This window comes from Vipera berus (assembly GCF_964194415.1).
Source record: "Vipera berus genome assembly, chromosome: W".
In the NCBI taxonomy this organism is placed as follows: Eukaryota; Metazoa; Chordata; class Lepidosauria; order Squamata; family Viperidae; genus Vipera; species Vipera berus.
The window spans coordinates 50,460,529-50,481,095 of record NC_138210.1 but is presented as its reverse complement, the minus strand read 5'-3'; the positions used below and the strand labels follow the sequence as shown (position 1 = coordinate 50,481,095).

The 20,567-nt window shown below is 46.6% G+C and overlaps 1 protein-coding gene across 4 annotated transcripts; it reads left to right on the top strand.

Moving 5' to 3' along the window:
• Positions 1-455: 455 nt before the first annotated feature.
• Positions 456-18,937, top strand: LOC308676791 (E3 ubiquitin-protein ligase BRE1B-like). Of its 4 annotated transcripts, XR_014028365.1 has the most exons (21): positions 456-622; positions 2,661-2,857; positions 3,937-4,104; positions 4,947-5,076; positions 5,422-5,655; positions 7,900-8,021; positions 8,116-8,262; positions 9,876-9,950; positions 10,056-10,175; positions 11,520-11,699; positions 11,881-12,016; positions 13,477-13,598; positions 14,168-14,664; positions 15,767-15,884; positions 16,305-16,454; positions 16,980-17,192; positions 17,307-17,432; positions 17,671-17,811; positions 17,981-18,082; positions 18,183-18,415; positions 18,694-18,937. XR_014028365.1 is itself a non-coding variant. In XM_081342819.1 (20 exons), the coding sequence occupies exons 2-20, from the start codon at positions 2,726-2,728 to the stop codon at positions 18,357-18,359; spliced, it is 3,012 nt and encodes a 1,003-aa protein (XP_081198945.1). In that variant the 5' UTR covers positions 456-622; positions 2,661-2,725; the 3' UTR covers positions 18,360-18,937. The 4 variants fall into 4 exon arrangements, 3 of the variants coding, with proteins under 3 accessions (XP_081198945.1, XP_081198943.1, XP_081198944.1); XM_081342819.1 differs by having other exon boundaries at positions 15,845-15,884; positions 18,183-18,937; XM_081342817.1 differs by having other exon boundaries at positions 18,183-18,937.
• Positions 18,938-20,567: the final 1,630 nt, after the last annotated feature.

Below are 20,567 nucleotides of genomic sequence, written 5' to 3'. Positions count from 1 at the left end.
AACGGAAGACTTCCAATAGATAGAATATAATAACAAAATAGAGGAAAGTAACAAAAAAAATCCGGAATGGTTGCCAAGAAGAAGAATCCATTTCTTTGTCTAACTTGCGTAGAATTATAATAATAATAATCAAATCTTCTTCTTGCTACGTAGATGGGAAACTGAACTCCCTCTCAACGTCCAATGGAATGGTGGTCTCTACATTTTCTATCTCTACCTTGAAAGGAAAGAGCCAATACACCAGCGTAGCTATGGTAACACTCAACGTGGGCTCCAATCAGAGGAGACCACAACGCAGGCTCTTCCGCGCTTTACCCAATCGCCTTCTTGCCCCGTCCCCCTCTCCCAACAACTCCGGAATAATTAATCCCGCCCACTTTCCTTACTGTCGTCGAAGAGGTGGAGCGTTGGTCGCCTAGCCAGCACGAGCGTCCGCGTCTGCGCACTCCGCTGAGCGCAGAGCGAAGCCGAAGACGTTGAGTTCCGTTGAGAGCGGAGGCGGAGGTTGGGCCTCCGGGAAGAGAGTCGGGCGAGCATGCGCGGTAGCTGCGGTGGCGTTGCTTGTCGGCAGCGTCGTACCGAGGCCGAGGGCTATGGAGGAGAGGGATACCCGTCTGGGCCGGTGAGTGGTTGGGCAGCCTCTCCCTCACCGGAGGTTTTCCTTTCGCCCCGCTCCATTACTCCCTCTCCTCCCTGAGGTCTCCCGTCTTGCCTGCCGTTTCTTCTTTACGCCGTATTTTAAAATACACGTTATGACTGAAACTGCGGATACGAGGGCTTCTTTGGGGAAAGCAGTGTGCGAAGTGTCACTCCAGGTGGAAATATCAAAGTTAGGTAGGAGAAAAGGCAGCTAATAGTCAGTTTCTCCCCCTTTTTTAAAGCAACCCAGATTTTAACACTCCTTGGCTGCTTCTATTCCCTTTTTCTCGCCCAAGTTCCCTCTCCCATCTATTATCCTTCCAGTTTATTTAAATTTGTGTATATATACATACATACGTACATGTACACACACATATGCATATATATATATATATATATATATATATATATATATATATATATATATATATATATATATATATATATATATATATATATATATATATATATATATATTTTTGTTTTCCTTCCCAGAAGAAGGAAGCTGAGGCCACCAGCCTGATGATGACGGATGGGATTCCGTCGAAACGTTGCTCCTACACCTTTAGTTCTACGCGGGGAAAAACCCGAATGACCAAAGATCCACATATATATATATACATACATACATACATATACATATACGTATATATACATTATATATAGATAGATAGATATACACCTACATATACGTATATATATACATTATATATATATAGATAGATATACACCTACATATACATTATATACACACACACATACACACACATTTATACATATGCATACACACATACATATACGCACACTGATACATATATACTGCCAATCTCCCCTACAAGGGCGGCAGTTTCCCTTATTCCTGCTGTTTTCACTATTCCCAGGGCTTTTTTTCTCGTAGAATGCTCAGAATGGAGTTCCGGCATCTTTTTTGGATGGAATCTTGTAGGGTAGGCAAGGCGGGTTGTATGACATGTGTGAGTTCCGGCACCTTTTTCTTTTACAAAAAAAGCACTATTCCCAATTTTGTGTTCCATCCTTAAGAGTATTTAATAGCACCCACCCAACGTACTAGTATTTAGATATAGATATAGATATATATGTGTTAAATGTTTGTTACGCATTCAGAATACACTTGCTTAGTCCTCAAACACGGGACAAATCTTATTTCCTGTTTCAGCCTAGCCCAAGGCCATCTACAGGCAGTACCCACAGCAGTGGCAGCTCATATTTGTGTAAATTTTTTGGCTTGCTAAATAAAGGCTTGTTTCCCTTTATTCTTTGTTAGCAAGCAAAAAAATTTACATATAGATAGATAGATAGATAGATAGAGATAGAGATAGATAGATAGATAGATAGATAGATAGATAGATGGTTTGTGCTTGAAAAATTCTTGTGTTTTTAAAATTTTAATGTAATTTTAATTTTAATGCAATTTTTAATGTACCGGTTTAGTACTGGTGAAATGCTCCCCCCACCCATCAAATTTGACTGGTCCCAACCCTGATAGCCTTCAGAGAAAGGTTTGAAAACCTGACTGGTGGGACCAGGATGTGAGATGTGTTAATGGACCCCAACAGTGTTATTTTGGGTTGTTTTGTTATTAAGGACTTTGAAATTCTATTTTTACTGATGTACGCTGCATAGAGTTCCACTTTTGCAAATTGGTTGCCCAAGCCAATTCTTAAAATAAAATATGTTGCTACAGTCCCTGTTTTTGTTCAAATTCTCCATCAAAAGCCCTGTGATAGGGCTTTTTAAATCCCTCTTCTGGCCAGTTTTAGCCCAGTGATTTATTTATTTGCCGCATTTAGAAATCATCCATCTCCCTCATAGCGATTCTAGGTGGTGTACAAATAATACATCGCAACATAAAAACTGTCTAAATATTATAATACAAGGTAGATTAAAACAATAAAATATGTAAAATTCAAAATTAAGTGAGGAGGGCCTTTAGACATTTTATGCGTTAAATAGCACTCTAGTCTTGCTTTGGAGTAATTTCAACTTTTTCTCTTTTTTAGCTGAACAGCTGCCTCTTTGGCTAACTGCCTGATTCCTGGGTTCAGGCCCACTGCCGAAAGCCACTATGTCAGGGGCTGGAAGCAAGCGGGCCGCTGGAGATGGAGGTGCAGGGCCTCCTGAGAAAAAATCCAACCGGGAGGAGAAGACCACCACTACGCTGATTGAGCCTATTCGGCTTGGAGGCATCTCTTCCACGGTGAGGGATTTGGGGATTGAGTGCTGAGTGATAAAATCTGTGGTAATTTATTTTAGAATCCAGGATTAGGGAGAAATATTGAGAACACTTGCACATATAGACATAGCCTGTGTTTGTAAAATGAGAATTCAGGATATCAGGAAATAGCAAAAAAAAATTAAAAGAAATTACAGAGCAAGGCCCAAAAAATCCTAGGCTTAGAATTTTGCTTGAAAACCTGACATAGGCCCATCTATTTTAGTAGTCTTCTTAAAAGCTAGGTGCAAATTGAGGTGCAAATTTTGACCTATCTTTGGAACCAAATAGACTTAAAACTTTGGTTATGTTTGTTTATTTATTTATTTATTCAATTTATATACCGCCCTTCTCCCGTAGGACTCAGGGCGGTTCACAAGGTTATTTAAAAACAGATACAACAGTTACAAAACTTAAAAACAATTAAAAGAATTATATAAACCTTACAATAAAACCCCAGTTAAAAAACAGTTAAAATCCTGATTAATATGCTCAGACCAGGCCAGAGAGCTCAAAGAGGTCCCGGTGGAATGAGTGAAGATCAGGGGCAGTCCTAAGCTCTACAGGCAGCTGATTCCAGAGGGAATGTTGTCTGAGTTATGAACCAGTTCAGGTCTTAGATCTTATGCTGTGAAAGGTTCATTAAAAAATGATGGGTGGGAGTGAATTAATGGTTCATCCTATCTCAGATATGTTAAAGTGTTATTACTCATGTTTATTTTGAAAGAGCAAAAGAGATTGGTTTCATGAATTTGTTATCAGTATATTGCTAATATGATGGAAAGGCAAGTGAGGAAAAAGCGGACATGTAGGCAGCAATCTGTCTCTCTTGTGTGGAAGATTTGGCTATGATCATGATATACTATGCTTGGCAGTCATCTCAGTCTGAAGCTCTCTAGTTCTCTTGGACTGCAGTGGCCAGAATCTCTTGCTGGCGAGGCCACTGGGTGGAGATGAGGGGAATTACAGAGGTATGGGTTTGTGGGCTCAGTCATTGAAATGTAGAATTGTTCGTTAGAGAGGATTTCATACTTGGCTGTGACTCGGGGTGGCTGCATTTGCAGGAGGAGATGGACCTCAAAGTGCTTCAGTTCAAGAATAAGAAGCTAGCAGAACGGCTGGAGCAGCGGCAAGCCTTTGAGGATGAGCTGCGGGAGCGCATAGAGAAGCTGGAGAAGAGGCAGGCCACTGATGACGCCACTCTCTTGATTGTCAACCGCTACTGGAAGCAGGTCAGAGAGCCCTCCTGGATGATCTCCTCTTTCTCCTTTCAGCTTCGAATCCATCCACTAACATACTAGGCCAGGGGTAGGCAACCTTGGCTCTTTTATGACTCGTGGACTTCAACTCCCAGAATTCCTGAGCCAGCCATGCTGGCTCAGGAATTCTGGGAGTTGAAGTCCATGAGTCATAAAAGAGCCAAGGTTGCCTACCCCTGTACTAGGGGAACCTTAAAGGCATTAGCAGGATTTTTAGGGGCAAAAAGAAAGCTGCCGTTGTGGGTCCTTAACTTTTCTCTGTGCTGGGCAGAATCAGAACAGAAAATACTGCCGTACAGATAGCTCTCGACTTAACAGCCACAGCGGAGTGTGGTCCCTAACGGTTGTAAGTTATAATAACCATAAAGTGGGCTATCACGTGACTGACCTGATTTTGTTACTTTTTTTTTGCCATGGTTGTTAAATGAATCCCTCAGTCCTTAAGCAAATGCTGCAGTTGTTAAGCAAACCCATTGTTTGCAATGGGGCATTTTTGCTGAAAACCTGAAAGAAATTGCAGTTACGTGACTGCGAGGCGCTGTAAGTGTGGGCCTGATGCCGAAGGCCCAAAATGTCATATGATCGGGGGGGGGGAGTGGGGGGCGGGGAAGGCGACTCAGCTGTTGGAACTTTGAACCTAGAACATTGGTACCTTTGGACTGGTCGTAAGTCAAGGAATACTGTATTTCGTATTATGCCTGGAAGCTGCCTTCCTCCCATATGCCCACCTCTGTTTACGTGCTCTTAAAATTCTCTCTAGTCATTTCTCTTTCTTCAGTTCTAGAGGATTTTTTCCCCCTCCTCCCCTCCTACAGCTAGATGAGACGGTGCAGGTGCTCCTAAGACGTTACGATGGTGATTGCGGGCCGGCTGCCGAGGAGCCCAAATTGGAAATCCCAGGATCAGAATTGGAAGCTGTTCTCTTAGAGAGTTCCGAAAGGAGAGGTAAGCCCAGGTTCCCACGTTCTGGAGCAGTCATTTATTTATTAGGTGTTTTGCCTTCACCTTTCTTTTGGATCAACTCGAGGCGGTGTAGACAACTGATGCTCCTCCCTCTCGATTGCCCTGCGGCCACAACCTTGTGAGATGGGTTGAGAGCTAAGGGAGTAGTCACTGGCCCAGCTGGCTTTCATGCCTGAGAGAAGACTGGAGCTCATCATCTCTCCTTTCCTAGCCCAGCACCTTGGACATTACGCTAAGCATGTAAGGAATGGATCAAGGGCTCTCCTGCCTGCCGACAACCCTGACCTTTTGTCTTTTTTTTTCTTCTTTTTCTTTTGGTCCATTCAGAGACAGTGCTGTCCCCCGTTACGCCTCCGGCCCCCTGGAAGGCCGGGGACCTTGTGCTGAACGAGCCATCCCTTTCCTTCCTGGCTACCTTGGCCAGCAGCAGCAACGAAGAAATTGAGCTTCAGCTTCAGGAACGCATGGAATTCTCCAAAGCTGCCGTCTCCCGCATTGTGGAGGTTTCGGATAAGATCCACCGGCGCACAGAGGAGCTTTGCCAGAAGATCCACGCGCGAGGTGAGACTAGATCCCACCTAAGGGGATGCCTTTGAAACTTTCGGAATCCACGCTTAGCCTCTCGCTGTCCGTTCTGCCTCTGAAGTTACTCTCAAAATGGAGGATTTGGGGGGCCTCAGTTTTTTTCTGTGGACTTGGTTGCGAGGAGGATCGTTGGTTCAGATGTACATTTTTCCCTATCCCCTCTCAGACATCTTTTTTAAAAAATATTTTTATTAGTTTATAACATAAAATACAAAAATACAAAAAAAATAGGGGAGGGAAAAGAGAAGGGAAAAGTGTAGGAAAGTGGGGGGGACAAAGAAAAGGCATAGACTTCCGACTCCCTTTGGTGCAGTGGAATAAGATAATAACATCAAACCCCAACTTTTTACTTTTACATAATACTATATACTAGCCATTTCTATAACAACAAACCTATCTAATCAGCAAAACCCCAAATCAAAGTTTCATTCCCCCCCACTCCCTCCCCCAAGCACAAAGTCCAAAAGTGGTTTCCAGGTAGAAACAAAATTCATTGTGTTCTCTTCTTTAATCAAAGCGTTCAGTTTAGCCATCCCTGCTGATTGCATCAACTTTTGCAGCCGTTCGTCCGTTGTGGGAGTCAAAGTGTCCTTCCATTTTGGTACAGAAAGTAGTCTTGCTGCCATCAACATATAAAACATCAAAGACATCTCTTGAGACATCTTGAAGATGTGCTACTGGGTAGAGTTAGTTGAGACAGAAAACGTTTGTAGACTCTGCCAGACTGTTGTGTGAGGATGTTCAAAATGCATACGTTGAAAAACTGGGAATGTCCTGGTCCCAGGAAGAAGACATGGCTTAATAGAGTTTTCCAAAGTGGACCTATTACGAACGCATATAGTGTTCTGGGTCACTCTTTGACCTAGTTGTGCTTGATAATTTTTAGGCTGTCCCCACCTTATAAAAATACCACTTTGAAATCTGCATTAAATATTTCCTAAATACTTAATAATTCAGATTTTTTCCCCAGTTAAAACTGAAGGCTCAGGCAGTGGAGGATTTCTTGTACTCTGACAGATGATATGCTTTTTTTGAGGGGGGTGGGGAAAATGCGCTTTTGAAAATATGCTTTTTAGCAACTTTTTTTTGTTACCTGACAATTTACAGTTATTCAGGGAGGCTGTTGTGTATTTCCAGAGAAAGGATTGAAGAAAATAATTTTACCTCTAGAGAGGATTTTTTTTAACCTGATCCAAGTGCAGTATTCTTACTTTGGGTGTTTTGTTGCTTAAACTTGTACCTCAAAGCAAAAAAAAATAAAATAGCAAACCCACAAAAAAGATTTTTTGGGGAAGCAAAGCACATGTTATATAATAATAATAAAGTTGGAAGGGATCTTGAAGGTCATCTAGCACAATCCCCTGCTCAGGCAGGAAATCCTATACCATTTTGGACAAATGGCTGTCCAGTCTTTTCTTAAAAACTTCCAGTGTTGTAGCATTCACAGCTTCTGGAGGCAGGTTGTTCCACTGGTTAATTGTTCTGACTGTCAGGAAGTTTCTCCTTAGTTCTAGGTTGCTTCTCTCCTTGATTAGTTTCCCTCCATTGCTTCTTGTCCTGCCTTCAGGCGCTTTGGAGAACAGCTTGACTCCCTCTTCTTTGTGGCAGCCCCTGAGATATTGGAACAATGGTATCCTGTCACCCCTTACCCTTCTCTTTGTTAAACTACACATACCCAATTCCAGCAACCGTTCCTTATATGTTTTAGCCTCCAGTCCCCTGATCATCTTTGTTGCTCTTCTCTGTACTCTTTCTAGAGTCTCAACATCTTTTTTGCATCGTGGTGACCAAAACTGGATGCCATATTCCAAGGGTGGCCTTACCAAGGCATTGTAAAGTGGTATTAACACTTCACGTGATCTTAATTCTGTTATGCCTCTGTTAATGCAGCCTAGCCCTGTGTTGGCTTTTTTGGCAGCTGCAGCACATGGCTGGCTCATATTTAAGTGACTGTCCACTAGGTCTCCGAAATCCCTCTCACAGTCGCTACTATTGTATGTGAGAACCTAAGTGGTTCCTTGCTGGATCATCTAATCCAGCAGTCTGTCCTCGCAGTGGCCAGTCAACTACCCAGGGAAGACCATTAAGTCTCCCAGCAGCAGCCTTCAGAATCTGCTGCCTGGCCACCAAGGCTAATAGCCATTGATCCCCCCCCAATGCAATTGGGAGCAAAGAAAACGGGGAAGTCTACATTCTGAGAGTTGGTGTCTCCTTCTGCAGTAGAACTTGACCAATTGGAGGAGGTTGTGAAGGCTCTCAACAAGGAGCTGACGAGGGAGAATCGCCACCTGCAGGACCTGATCACTCAGATGCAGGAGAAACACCACAAAATCTCCTTGGAGGTAGGTTCCTTGTCCCGTCTTCCTCTTTTGGCTCCTTCCGGCAGCGGCGGTTGGCTCAGGACAGGGGCTGTTCTGAGACTGGCCTCTATTTCAGTACACAGAACTGCAGGACAAAGTGACTTCATCGGAGACCAAAGTGCTGGAAATGGAAACCACCATTGAGGACCTGCAGTGGGACATAGAGAAGCTGCGCAAACGGGAACAGAAAATCAACAAGCACCTGGCTGAAGCGTTGGAGCAGGCAAGAATGGCCTTCAAGGGGGTCTCCTCCCCTCCCTTCTGGCTCGCAGGGGTGGGAGGAAACTGCCTGCTGGGTGAGGGAGGGAATGTCTAAACTCTAAAGGGCAGGAAGTCCTCGCCTGGCTCTCCATTCCGAAGGGCACCCAGACTGTAAGTGAAGCAGGAGGAGCTTGTCTGGAAGCCTCTGCCTCGGTTGTGCTCTCTGAGCAGGAGGAGGTCTTGGTGGGTTGCCCGCTTTTCAGGAGACCGTTTTGGAAAGCTACCCTTTCCGATCTTGCTGGGCTGTGATTTCCAGCAGTCTCAGCCCTCACAGTTAGTGAGGAGGAACATTGGGCAATTGCAGTTCAGCAGATTTGGATTCAGCGGCATATTTACTACTGTGTGTTCTGTTCCAGCCTATGACCGGCCCTGTTTGAATGTCAGGGACAACCCCTTTTTATAGTCAACAGGCTGGAAAAAAACCCAACCAAATTTATTTACAAAGAAATCAAAAGTTCAAACAAGAGTTAAACCAAAAGTTCAAACAAGAGTTAAACCAAAAGTTCAATCAAGAGTTAAACAGGAATAACAGACCAGGACTCTAGCAGAAGATCTTCAAACAGTTGCCTTCAGCAACCAGCACTTCCCACACCTTCCCCTTTTATCAGCAGTCCCAAGGCATGGCTTCTCATTGCCTTCTCTCACCGAGTTGCCTCATTGCCTTTCTCTGTTCTGCTCTGCTGGATTGCCTCCTGTTCCTAGCGTACCTGAATAGATCCAGCTGTGAATCATCTATGTCCAATACCTCGTGCTCACACAGCTGAGTCTGGTGAGGAACATGATGGGAGGGGCCAGGTTGAGAGTCCTGCAGTGCATCAGAGCCTCCCTCTGACACCAAAGGCTCTCCAAACCCCTCCTCCTCCTCCTCTTCAGAATCATCAGACTCAGCTGCCGGTATCACAGGCTGACGCTGAATCACAACACTGTGGTCCTACATCCGTCCGTGTACTTCAAGCAGCAAAAAACGATACATGCCGCATGGCAAAAGAAGACTCAAATCCTCAGTGTCAAGATATTTCCCGATCTTCAGTTATGAATTACTCCTTTCCCTCATATCAACTCATCTCCTCCTTGGGAAAGATGGATCTGTTTGCTCAGTAGACTTAAGAGCTTTTTTCTGACCTCATGGACCCAATGACCTTTTATTTCTTGGGTTTGGGAAAGCTTTGAAGAAAGTTCTGATGGAAACGTTTAACAAAAGCATCAGATCAGCCTGACGTGGCAGGGACTATAGATGGTCCCCGACTTAGGACCACAACTGAGCCTGTTCTTTAGTTAAAACTGTTCTAATTAATTTGAGTCTTGAAATTAGCTGGCACATACATTTGATAAGTAACATCAATAAAACTACTATTGCAGACAGAACCTATTGAAATCCAGAACTGACTAATTTTGCAGAGGTACATACACAATTCAGAAAATGCAGTTCTCTGCACACCAGATTAATCTTTCAGTGTTATGCAAGGCTAGATGTCTTGTGAAAGATTTTGTTCACGTGTGTGTGTGCGTGTGTGCGTGCACGCATTTATACATTTGGTTTTAGACGTTACTGATTTTTCACTTTTTTTTTGGCAGCTGAATTCGGGTTACTATGCCTCAGGCAGTTATGGTGGGTTCCAGGGGGGGCAGATCACCCTTAGCATGCAGAAGGTAAGCCGGAAAACGTGACTGGAAAATAAATTGCAGCCCTGCAGCTTGCAAGCCTTGGGTCTCGCAACGGTTCCTGTGCTGACTTAATTTGGGCTTGCTTTGCAGTTTGAGATGTTGAATGCAGAGCTGGAAGAGAATCAAGAACTTGCCAACCGTCGCATGGCAGAGCTGGAGAAACTGCAGCAGGAAATGCAGCAGGCTGTTAGAACTAATGAGAAGCTTAAGGTATTTGGAAAAGCCTGCACTTTTAAAAAAATTGTGACTTCCGAGAGTGGCAGGAAGCATTCAGCGACACCAATGGGAACATCAAAGGCTTAAATTCAGAGGTGTTTTTTTTTTGTATTGCTATTCATGCAATATTTGGAATTGGGTCAGCTTTTTCCCCCCATTAAAATCGGTGAATTAACTCGTCAGGCACAATTTTACTGTGTATTTTTTAAGTACAGGTAGTCCTCAACTTACAAACATTTGTTTAAGAACCATTCGAAGTTATGATGCTGCTGAAAAGGTGACACACACACACTGTCCTCGCAGTTACAACCGTCACAGAGTGCCCACAGTCACCTAATCTCAATTCAGGTGCTTGGCAACGAGCATGTTTTTATACGGTTGCAGCATTGCAGGTTGACACGATCGCCATTTGCGGCCTTCCCAGAAAGCTTCAAACAAGCGAAGTCAGTGTGTGTGTGTGGGGGAGCTGGATTCACTTGACAACTGTGTGATTCACGTAACAACTGCGGCAAGAAGTCATAAAACCGGGAACAACTCACTTAACGAGTGCATTGCTTAGCAACAGAACTTTACATCCCAATTGTGGTCATAAGATGAGGACTACCTGTAGCAGTAATTTTATGCTGCTCTAAACTCTGATCTCTAGTTCTGCCTTTAAAGCAAGGTTGGGTCAGTGGCAACACCAAGTTCCTTTTGCAACTCCTGTAGACCCCTAAATCACATTGCAGTTGACCCAACCTTGACTTTAAAGACAGAACTAGAAATCTCAAACTCTGTCCTTCTTGTAGTCTAATTAATTTAGGTGCATTTAGTCTTTGGGATGGCAGTTCCACTCCTGTCACTGACCAGCCTTTTCTGGGAATCTTAAATCTGTACTTTGCTTCCTGTCCAAATAATTCCTAGTCACTCGATTTCCTTCTGAGAAATATATAAATAAACCCGTGCAAAAACTGCTGCCCTATAGCTCAGCGTTTTTCAACCTTTGGCCGCTTTTAAGATGTGTGGACTGGAACTCCCAGAAGTCTTTTAAAATAAATCCTGGGAGTTGGAAGTCCACGCATCTGAAATCGGCCAAGGCTGAGAAACAGTGCTTTAGTTTGCACGCGGTGTCTCAAAAAATAAATAAATAAAAATCAATCAGCTAACTTCAGGTCTCTTCATTTTAATACCTAGTATTAATCTGTTGCTGAAGATTAGGTAGAAATTTTACATGGCTGTTTGGGCCACAGCGAAGCAACACTCCTCTTTTCCCCCCCCCTCCACTTTTCCCGGTTTGCTTTGACATTGGATAATGATACCCTGCACCTGGCTGTTCCCCTTCTCCACAATGGCTTGTAGGTGGCACTGCGGAGTCTTCCGGAAGAGGCCGTCAAGGAGACTCTGGAGTTCAAAGTGTTGCAGTCCCAGTTCTCACTGTTGTACAACGAGAGCCTGCAGGTGAAAACGCAGCTGGACGAGGCCCGGGCCCTGCTCCTCACCACCAAGAACAGCCACCTGCGTCACATCGAGCACATGGAGGTGAGCTCTCCAGCCCCTCCCGCCAGGGGTGCTGGGGTGTTTTCCTTCTCATGCTCTTAGCCCTGGGTCACCACCATCGTCGTCATCGTAACGGCCAGACCTTTGGTTAGGGACTGCAGAGTGGGCGCCCTTTGGCTCCTGGGGGGAAGGCTGACCTGGCTTCCTTCTCCTTGGATGACAGAGCGACGAGCTGAACGTGCAGAAGAAGCTGCGGACGGAGGTGATCCAGCTGGAGGACACCCTGGCTCAGGTGCGCAAGGAGTACGAGATGCTGCGGATTGAATTTGAGCAGAACCTGGCGGCCAACGAACAAGCTGGTGAGCCTCCGCTTCCTCCTGTCCTGGGGGCCGGTCACGCTGCGCCCCATTCCCGGGTGATGGCCTTTCCTTCCTCTTCCAAGGCCTTTGATCCCTGGCCAGGAGGAGAGAGGGCACCAGCTGCCATCCCCGGTGCCGCTAGTTGTTTTCCGAATTTTTACCTCCTGTTCTTTCTCCTCCCCTGCAGAAAGGTAATTTCTCCCTGCCGCGTGCAGGAAGTTGGAAAGGCTCCAGTTATCTTCTACGTGGAGTCGCTTTTAAATCATTCCTCCCATCTCGTTCGGGTTTTGTTTTTTTCTTAACGGTGTTAGTCGTTTTTAATGGTTTTAACTCTGAAAGTTCTCTCTGATCATTCTGTAATTCTTTTGAGATTCTTTCTAAGGAGGTGGTATAGATATTTTTTTTAAAATGAAGAAAGGTTGGGCTGGAACCCCCAGTAGTGTTTTAAAATAAATTACTATTATTTTTTGTTTAACTGGAAATTTGGGGGTTTAGAGGTATTACAGTATAGTGGATCAGGTGCTGGATTAGAAGGTGAAAACTCAGGATCTAGGCCTTCCTCATCTCCAGAAGCTCCCTGGGAGACCTTGGGCCCAGTCCACCTTCCAGGGTGGTTGTTGTGGGAAAAGATAGAGGAGGGGTGTGTGTGTGTGTGTGTGTGTAAATTTTTTGGCTTGCTAACAAAGAATAAAGGGAGACTGTTAGCAAGCCAAAAAATTTACACAAATATGAGCTGCCACTGCTGTGGCTACTGCCTGTAGATGGCCTTGGGCTAGGCTGAAACAGGAAATAAGATTTGTCCCGTGTCTGGGACTAAGCAAGTGTATTCTGAATGCTTAACAAACATTTAACATATATGTGTGTGTGTGTGTGTGTGTGTGTGTGTGTTAAATGTTAAGCATTCAGAATACACTTGCTTAGTATGTATGTGTACATGTGTGTGTGTGTGTGTATTGCCTGTTTCAGCCTAACCCAAGGCCATCCACAGGCTGTAGTCACAAGAGTGACAGCTCATATTTGTGTAAATTTTTTGGATTGCTAACAAAGAATTAAAGGTAGACTAATATGGCCATTTCAAACTCATTTGTTCTCATCAGTCAGCCATACCCTTCTGAGATTCGAACCTGGGCCGATCGCACATTAGGCATTTGTTCTAACCTTTAGGGTATGGCTGACTGATGAGAACAAATGAGTTTGAAATGACCATATTAGTCTACCTTTAATTCTTTGTTAGCAATCCAAAAAATTTACACACACACACACACACACACACACATATATATATACTGTATATATATTAGAGATAGAGATAGATAGATAGAGATATAGATATGTTGCCTTGAACTCCTGAGTGAAAGATTAAGTAAGGGGAGACGCTGGGCACTCTGTGGAGAGCTGGGCTGGAGACAGTGGCTCAAACACTTGTTCTTTCTCCCTCTGTCTCCCCTCTCACATCCGAGGTCCCATCAATCGGGAGATGCGCCACCTCATCAGCAGCCTCCAGAATCATAACCACCAGCTGAAGGGAGACGTGCAACGGTACAAGCGCAAACTGCGGGAGGTGCAGGCCGAGATCAACAAGGTGGGTCTCCTGGGGGAACGGCTGAAGGGAGACCGGGCCATCAGGTCAATAGGCTTTCACCCCTTCTCTCCTGCCTGGTTTGGATTTGGGAAGGACGCCGTTCGGCTTCAGAACCTGGGACCTGAGGACTGGCAAGTCGTCTCGATATTCTTTTATTTTCACTGAAAAAGAAACCAGCGCTCTCAAACGCGTGTAAATGAATGTAAAATCCGACAGGCTTTACTGCGGGCTTAACTTGTGCTACGGCCGTTTCCTACCAGCCGTGGCGGTCTCCTCAGCTCGTTCTTCCTGTTCATCTCATTTTGCAGTCGGTCCTGTACTCTGTGGAAAATGGAATGAAACTTGTTTGTGTATAGCAGACCTGGTCATTTTATGACCCATGGGCCACATCTGGCCCTTTGGGTGTCCCCTGCCCGGGCAGGGAAAGAGGCAGCAGGGTGACGGCAGCCTTCCCCAACAGTCCTACTTTCTCATGTGCCCTCTTGGGGAAAAATGTATTGCCACTCCTGGCGCATAGGCTTGGCTACCACCTTGTTTTAAAGTGCCGATCGGCTTACTGTTTCTTCCAGGTCCGCATGCAACAGAGCGGGTTTCCTTCTGGTTTGGCCACTGCCGCCCCAGCCCCGGGAAATGAAGACTCCGGTGGTCCCCAGGGCCACCCTGGGGTCGCTGCCGTTAAAGAGGAGGAAGACACGGCATCCTCCGAAATAAAGAAAGAATCCAAGGAGGTGCAAATCAAGAAAGAGCCCAAGGAAGAGATGGTGTCTCCTCAGCTGCTCGGGAACGCGGAGGGAGTGAAAAAAGACGAGGAGGCCTCTGGCCCCCAGCTTCCCACTCCCCAGCTGCCGCCCCCACCCCGCGCCAAGGAGCCTGAGCGGTCCAAGGGACGTGGCGGAGACCGGGGCGTTGACCGGGAGAGGTCACGGGATCGCGAGAAAGAGGCCTCTTCCTCCTCCTCCTCCTCTTCCTCTTCACGGGATCGGGAGAAGCAGAAGGGTAGCGGAGGTGGCGAAGACGTTAAGAAGAAAGATTCAGATCTGCTTAAGCAGCTGCGAACTGAGCTCAAGTGAGCCTCGGGGCGGGTGGGGGGAAGGGGTGGGTGGGTGGGCCTGAAAGGTGGAGGTGTTTTGACGTGTTTTGTTTTTGAAACCAGGTTGTGAATAGAGCCTGGAACGTAGATGGGGGGGTGAGAGGGTGCTGTTCTGGAGTGTTCTGTTCTATCTGGAAAGCACTTTAGACTGAAAAGGAGAAGAAAAAAAAATCTTACCTGGGCAGGATCTCTGCCAATCCCGAGACTCTGTAGAGTTGCTGTGTATCCACACAAACTAGGGGAGAATTGGGGTGCTGGGGTAGCAGAGGCAGGCCTGGTGCTTAGCGCGCGTGAGGACAATGCAGCTGGATATTGTGAACGTTGCCGATTGGAAGCCTGGAGACTCGACTAACTTTCCTGGATGGTTGGCTCAGGAAGGAGGCTAATTGCAAGGGGAAAAAAAAATCTGTCAGGAAGCACATTGGTTTGTGCTTAAACTGTAAGCCGCCCTGAGTCTTCGGAGAAGGGCGGGATATAAATGGGATTTTTTTTAAAAAAAGTGTTGGTTCCACTAGGTCAGGGCTGGGCAACCTTGGCTCTTTTATGACTCGTGGACTTCAACTCCCAGAATTCCTGAGCCAGCCATGCTGAGGGGAAAGGGAGAGGTTTCCAAGCTGAGCCATGCTGGCTCAGGAATTCTGGGAGTTGAAGTCCACAAGTCATAAAAAGAGCCAAGGTTGCCTACCCCTGGCCTAGGCCTTAGGCCGGTCTATGACTTGCGGACTTCAACTCCCAGAATTCCTGAGCCAGCCACGCTAGGGAAAAGAGAGGTTTCCAAGCTGAGCCATGCTGGCTCAGGAATTCTGGGAGTTGAAGTCCACGAGTCATAAAAAGAGCCAAGGTTGCCTAGCCCTGAACTAGGTAGACCAGACCAGGAAATCATCTCCACAGGAACACTTCTGGCACTATTTCTGTTGAGGTTGGCTGTAAGTAGCAGAATCCTGCCTGTATGCACAAGCCACCTTCAGAAGTTTTTAAAAAGAGATTGGACAGCCATTTGTCTGACACGCCATAGAGCAGGGGTGGGACTAGAACAGGGGCCTGTTCTTCATGTGGACTCCGCTGCTTCATTTCTCAGAAAGGCTCAGGAGAGCCAGAAGGAGATGAAGCTTCTCTTGGATATGTACAAGTCAGCCCCCAAGGAGCAGCGGGACAAAGTGCAGCTGATGGCAGCTGAGAAGAAGACCAAAGCCGAGGTGAGACAAGGGCGGGGCCTATCCGGAGATATGAGTCTTCCCAAAGTTCCAATTCTTCTGCTCACTCTTTGTCACAGGAGACCTGGACCCGTGTATCACTCCAGGGCCTGGGTCTGCTAAGCTCAGCCCTGTTAGAGGCTGCCAGGTTTCATGCACTTCGGTGCAATCCTATGTTTCAGGATCTGGTTCTGGGCGAGACAGTGTGACTTTAATGAAGAAAATGGCCATGGCTTCCTCGCGTAGGGTAGAACCAGCTGTGTTGGTTGGCTGCGCTTTAGATAGCTAACTTTTTAGGACATTTGTAATTGGGGTTGGTTATCTTAGCTTGACCTGCAGGTGTACTTGGAAGGATTCTCTGCTGGGGTGGGGTCTCAAGGGAAGAAGTTGCCCCTGCTTTCTTTGACTCATTTCTTTGGGCAGGTGGAAGAGCTGCGGTTGAGGATCCGTGAGCTGGAGGAAAAAGAGAAGAAAGAGAGTAAGAAAATCGCCGATGAGGATGCCTTACGCAAGATCAAGATGGCCGAGGAACAAATTGAGCATCTGCAGAAAAAGCTGGCAGCAACCAAGCAGGTATTTATTCCTGGGAGGGACTTGTGCTGCCCGAAACAATGCCCCAGAGCAGGAGGAGCCTAGAGAGGCTCTGAGGGCAGTTGCAATTTCCCCATAAACATTAAACTCAGTCTTGACCTGGTCCACCGGTTGCTGTGAAGAACCACATTCATAGAGACGAGGCTCAAGGCCTGGCGGTTAGAACCCGTAACAACAGATCAGTCCAGAAGTCCATCTAGACCAGGGGTAGGCAAACCTTGGCTCTTTTATGACTCGTGGACTTCAACTCCCAGAATTCCTGAGCCAGCATGGCTCAGCATGGAAACCTCTCCATTTCTCCTCAGCATGGCCGGCTCAGGAATTCTGGGAGTTGAAGTCCACGAGTCATAAAAGAGCCAAGGTTTGCCTACCCCTGACGCATTCTAGCACGAGAAAGAAGAAAAAAAAGGCGGTTACGAGATTATTAGTAAGGGCTGGGCTGGGCAAATTCCAATTCTCCTATTGGTTTTAATTCTCTCCCCCCCACCTCCCCCCCCCGTGGATCAGGAGGAAGAGGCGCTTCTCTCAGAGATGGATGTGACAGGCCAAGCTTTTGAGGACATGCAAGAGCAGAACATGCGGCTAAACCAGCAGCTGCGTGAGAAGGATGACGCCAACTTCAAGCTGATGTCGGAGCGCATCAAATCCAACCAGATTCACAAGCTCCTGCGAGAGGAGAAGGAAGAACTAGCTGAGCAGGTGCTGGCCCTGAAGTCTCAGGTAGGCAGCCCCCACCCCACCCCCAAGTTGTGAGAATCGGAGCTTTGAAGGAAGAGGCCACTAAATGTAGGCAGCTCCTGGAATACGTTTGTGGCCTCTGGTTGCTTTCCTCAGGTGGACACCCAGCTCTTGGTGGTGCAGAAGCTGGAGGAGAAGGAAAGGGTCCTGCAGGGCAATCTGGGCACGGTGGAGAAAGAGCTCACATTACGCAGCCAGGCCCTGGAGCTCAACAAGAGGAAGGTGAGGAGCTGGTCTGGGAGCTGCCGAGTTAGAAAGCGAGCGTGGGCAATCGGATGCACCCGTTAAATTCCTAATTAGGTTTTTTTTAAAAAAAAGTAGGGGGGGAAGCACAAGCCTAGAAATCGGGCTCTGATTGACAGGACTCTCCCTGGGAGCTTTCACAAGCAGGGACAATGGGGGGGGAGCATCGTTTAGATGTTGGCGCGGGTCGGGTTTGGACGCCGTGTTCTGCTTGCAGGCGGTGGAGGCGGCCCAGCTGGCAGAAGACCTGAAGGTGCAGCTGGAGCACGTGCAGACGAAACTGAAGGAGATCCAGACCTTCATGGCCGAGAACAGGGCGGCCAAGGAGAAGGAGTCTTTCAACCTCAAAAGAGCTCAGGTGCAAGGGGAAAGGGGAAGGCCATGACAGGTAAAACAGGCCGTTGGATCTCATGGCTTCAGGGAGATACTTCTGAGGAGGCAGCCATGGTTTATCAGTGTGTGTGTGTGTGGGGGGGTTTCCATCCCGGAGCTTGTTAGTGACTCATTGATGTGCCCGCTGTTCCCAGGAGGACATATCTCGCCTTCGCCGCAAACTGGAAAAACAGCGCAAAGTGGAGGTGTATGCAGACGCTGATGAGATCCTCCAGGAGGAGATCAAGGAGTACAAGGTGAGGAGAGCAGGAGGAGGAGGAGGAGGAGGCTTGTAAATTAAGGGAAGCTCTCGCTGATGCCCCAGCCCCTCACACGGTGCTCTGTGCACATCCTCAGGCTAAGCTCACCTGTCCCTGCTGCAACACGCGCAAGAAGGACGCCGTGCTCACCAAATGCTTCCACGTCTTCTGCTTCGACTGCGTCAAGACGCGCTACGACACCCGTCAGCGGAAATGCCCCAAGTGCAATGCTGCTTTTGGTGCCAATGACTTCCACCGGATCTACATCAGCTGAGCAGCTGGCCCCGTTTCCCCTAACTTGCCCTCCCGTCCATGGACTGCCGGGGGTGGGTGAGTGGGTGTGTCTCGTGGTTTATCTTTTTCAAGATCAGCCTTAGATCCACCAGAACTTGTTCCAGCTTTTGCGTTGGCTCCAGTCTGGGGATCCCTTCATAGCCATCTAAGGTATTCCTGAGGTCCTTGTTCAAGTGGATCCCTTCCCCCAAAGTACCCCCCTCCTCCCTGCTGGGAACCCTTCTGAGACTGCTCACAGGTTTTCTTTTGGGTAACGTTGGATCCTTTCCCTGGATACTGAAGAACTTGCTCCATTGCTCTTTCCTTCCTTTTAGCCTTTCCTGAAGAGGTTCTCCAACTTGCCTTGGGATTTGGTGGTTTCTCTTCCTAGTGTTTTGCAGATTTAACACAGGATCTTCAATCGCTGGCTGCTGGCTGCTGGGAGCAGTCATGCAGTTCTAATGCCCCCTCTTGAAAATGGCATTTCTATTTTTTAAGAATTTCAAGAACTGCTTGAGTGTTTTGAAAATAAATGCAGAGGTGCTCTGCTCCTGCAAGATTCCTCTCTGTTCCTCTGAACCTAAGTATCTGTGTTTTATTGGTGCACCGTGTTCTGCTCATTGGAGATTTTTTTTTTTTACAAAACTATAAACAGCTTTAGCTAGGGCAACTCTGTGTGGAGCAGAAGACCAGTATTTGCAGCCAATACAGTTATTTATTAACATGCAATGACAGAAGTACAATACAAAAATTATAATTAATATTCCTGGCACAAGGAACTCTTAAAACATACAATCACCAAATCCTTCTAGGACCAAATTTTTATGAAATCCAGAAGGCCAGGAGCTATCCTTGACTCAGAAGCAGGGAGATGGGGCATCATGTTCTAGAACAGGAGTAGGCAACCTTGTCTCCTTTATGACTTGTGGACTTCAACTCCCAGAATATCTGAGTCAGCATGGCTGGTTCAGGAATTCTGGATATTGAAGACCACAAGTCATACAAGAGCCAAGGTTGCCTACCCCTGTTCTAGAACAACATTTAGAGGCATGGGTATCTGCTGCAATTTCTGGGGGTAAGAACCCCTCTTAACCACACTAGCTGTTTGGGTAAGGGAAAGATGGCAAGGTATTTAAGGGGAGCCATTCCTGAAGAATGGTCTTCCCAGTTGCAATGTATGGCAGTGAAAGTTGGACCATAAGAAAGGCTGAGCGCCCAAGAATTGAAGCCTTTGAACTATGGTGCTGGAGAAGACTCCTGCGAGTCCCTTGGACTGCAAGGCGATCAAACCGGTCAGTCCTAGAGATCAACCCTGACTGCTCTTTAGAAGGCCAGATCCTGAAGCTAAAGCTCAAATACTTTGGCCACCTAATGAGAAGGAAGGACTCACTGGAGAAGAGCCTAATGCTGGGAAAGGCTGAGGGCAAGAGAAGGGGACGACAGAGAAGGAGGTGGCTGGATGGAGTCACTGAAGCAGTAGGCGTGAGCTTAAAGGGACTCCAGAGGTTGGTAGAGGACAGGAAGGCCTGGAGGAACGTTGTCCATGGGGTTGCGGTGGTTCGGACACGACTTTGCAACTAACAACAACAATTCCTGAAGACCATAGAGAGGCCTAGTGAGTGAGATAATTTGTGTGTGTGTGTGTGTGTGTGTGTGTGTGTGTAGGTGTTTTGTTTAGAATAGCAGTGCTAAACTTGAGGTAGGGAAGAAGAGCAAGGTCTACTAGCGCTCTGGAATAAGATGACAGCATTCATTCATTTTATGTATATAGCCTGAATTCGTTCAGAAGCTGCATACGGAGCGCTCCTTATTTTTGCAGAATCCAATCTGGATTCGGATTCCTGCTGGAGCCCATCCTAAGGAAACGTATATATGTTAGACATTCCGTTAGAAGTTCCCTAAGGAAGGGCTCTAGCACAAGTCCGAAAGCTTGGAAGACTAAACCTCTGGTCCCAGCGACGGACCCAGATTGGACCCTGCAACATTATCCTGGGACACTCACTCCCTATATTTCTCTGCCACAATAACCCCGTGAGAGAGGTTTAGCTACAAAAAAACAAAAACACAATTTTCTTAATGTCACCCAGTGAATTTTGATGGATGAAGGGAGATTTGAACAAAGCCTGCTCCAGCACCAGCACTACATCAGCCCAATGGCTTAAATGTTAGCGAAGAGGAAACCTTCGAACACTGGGATGGATAAAAAACA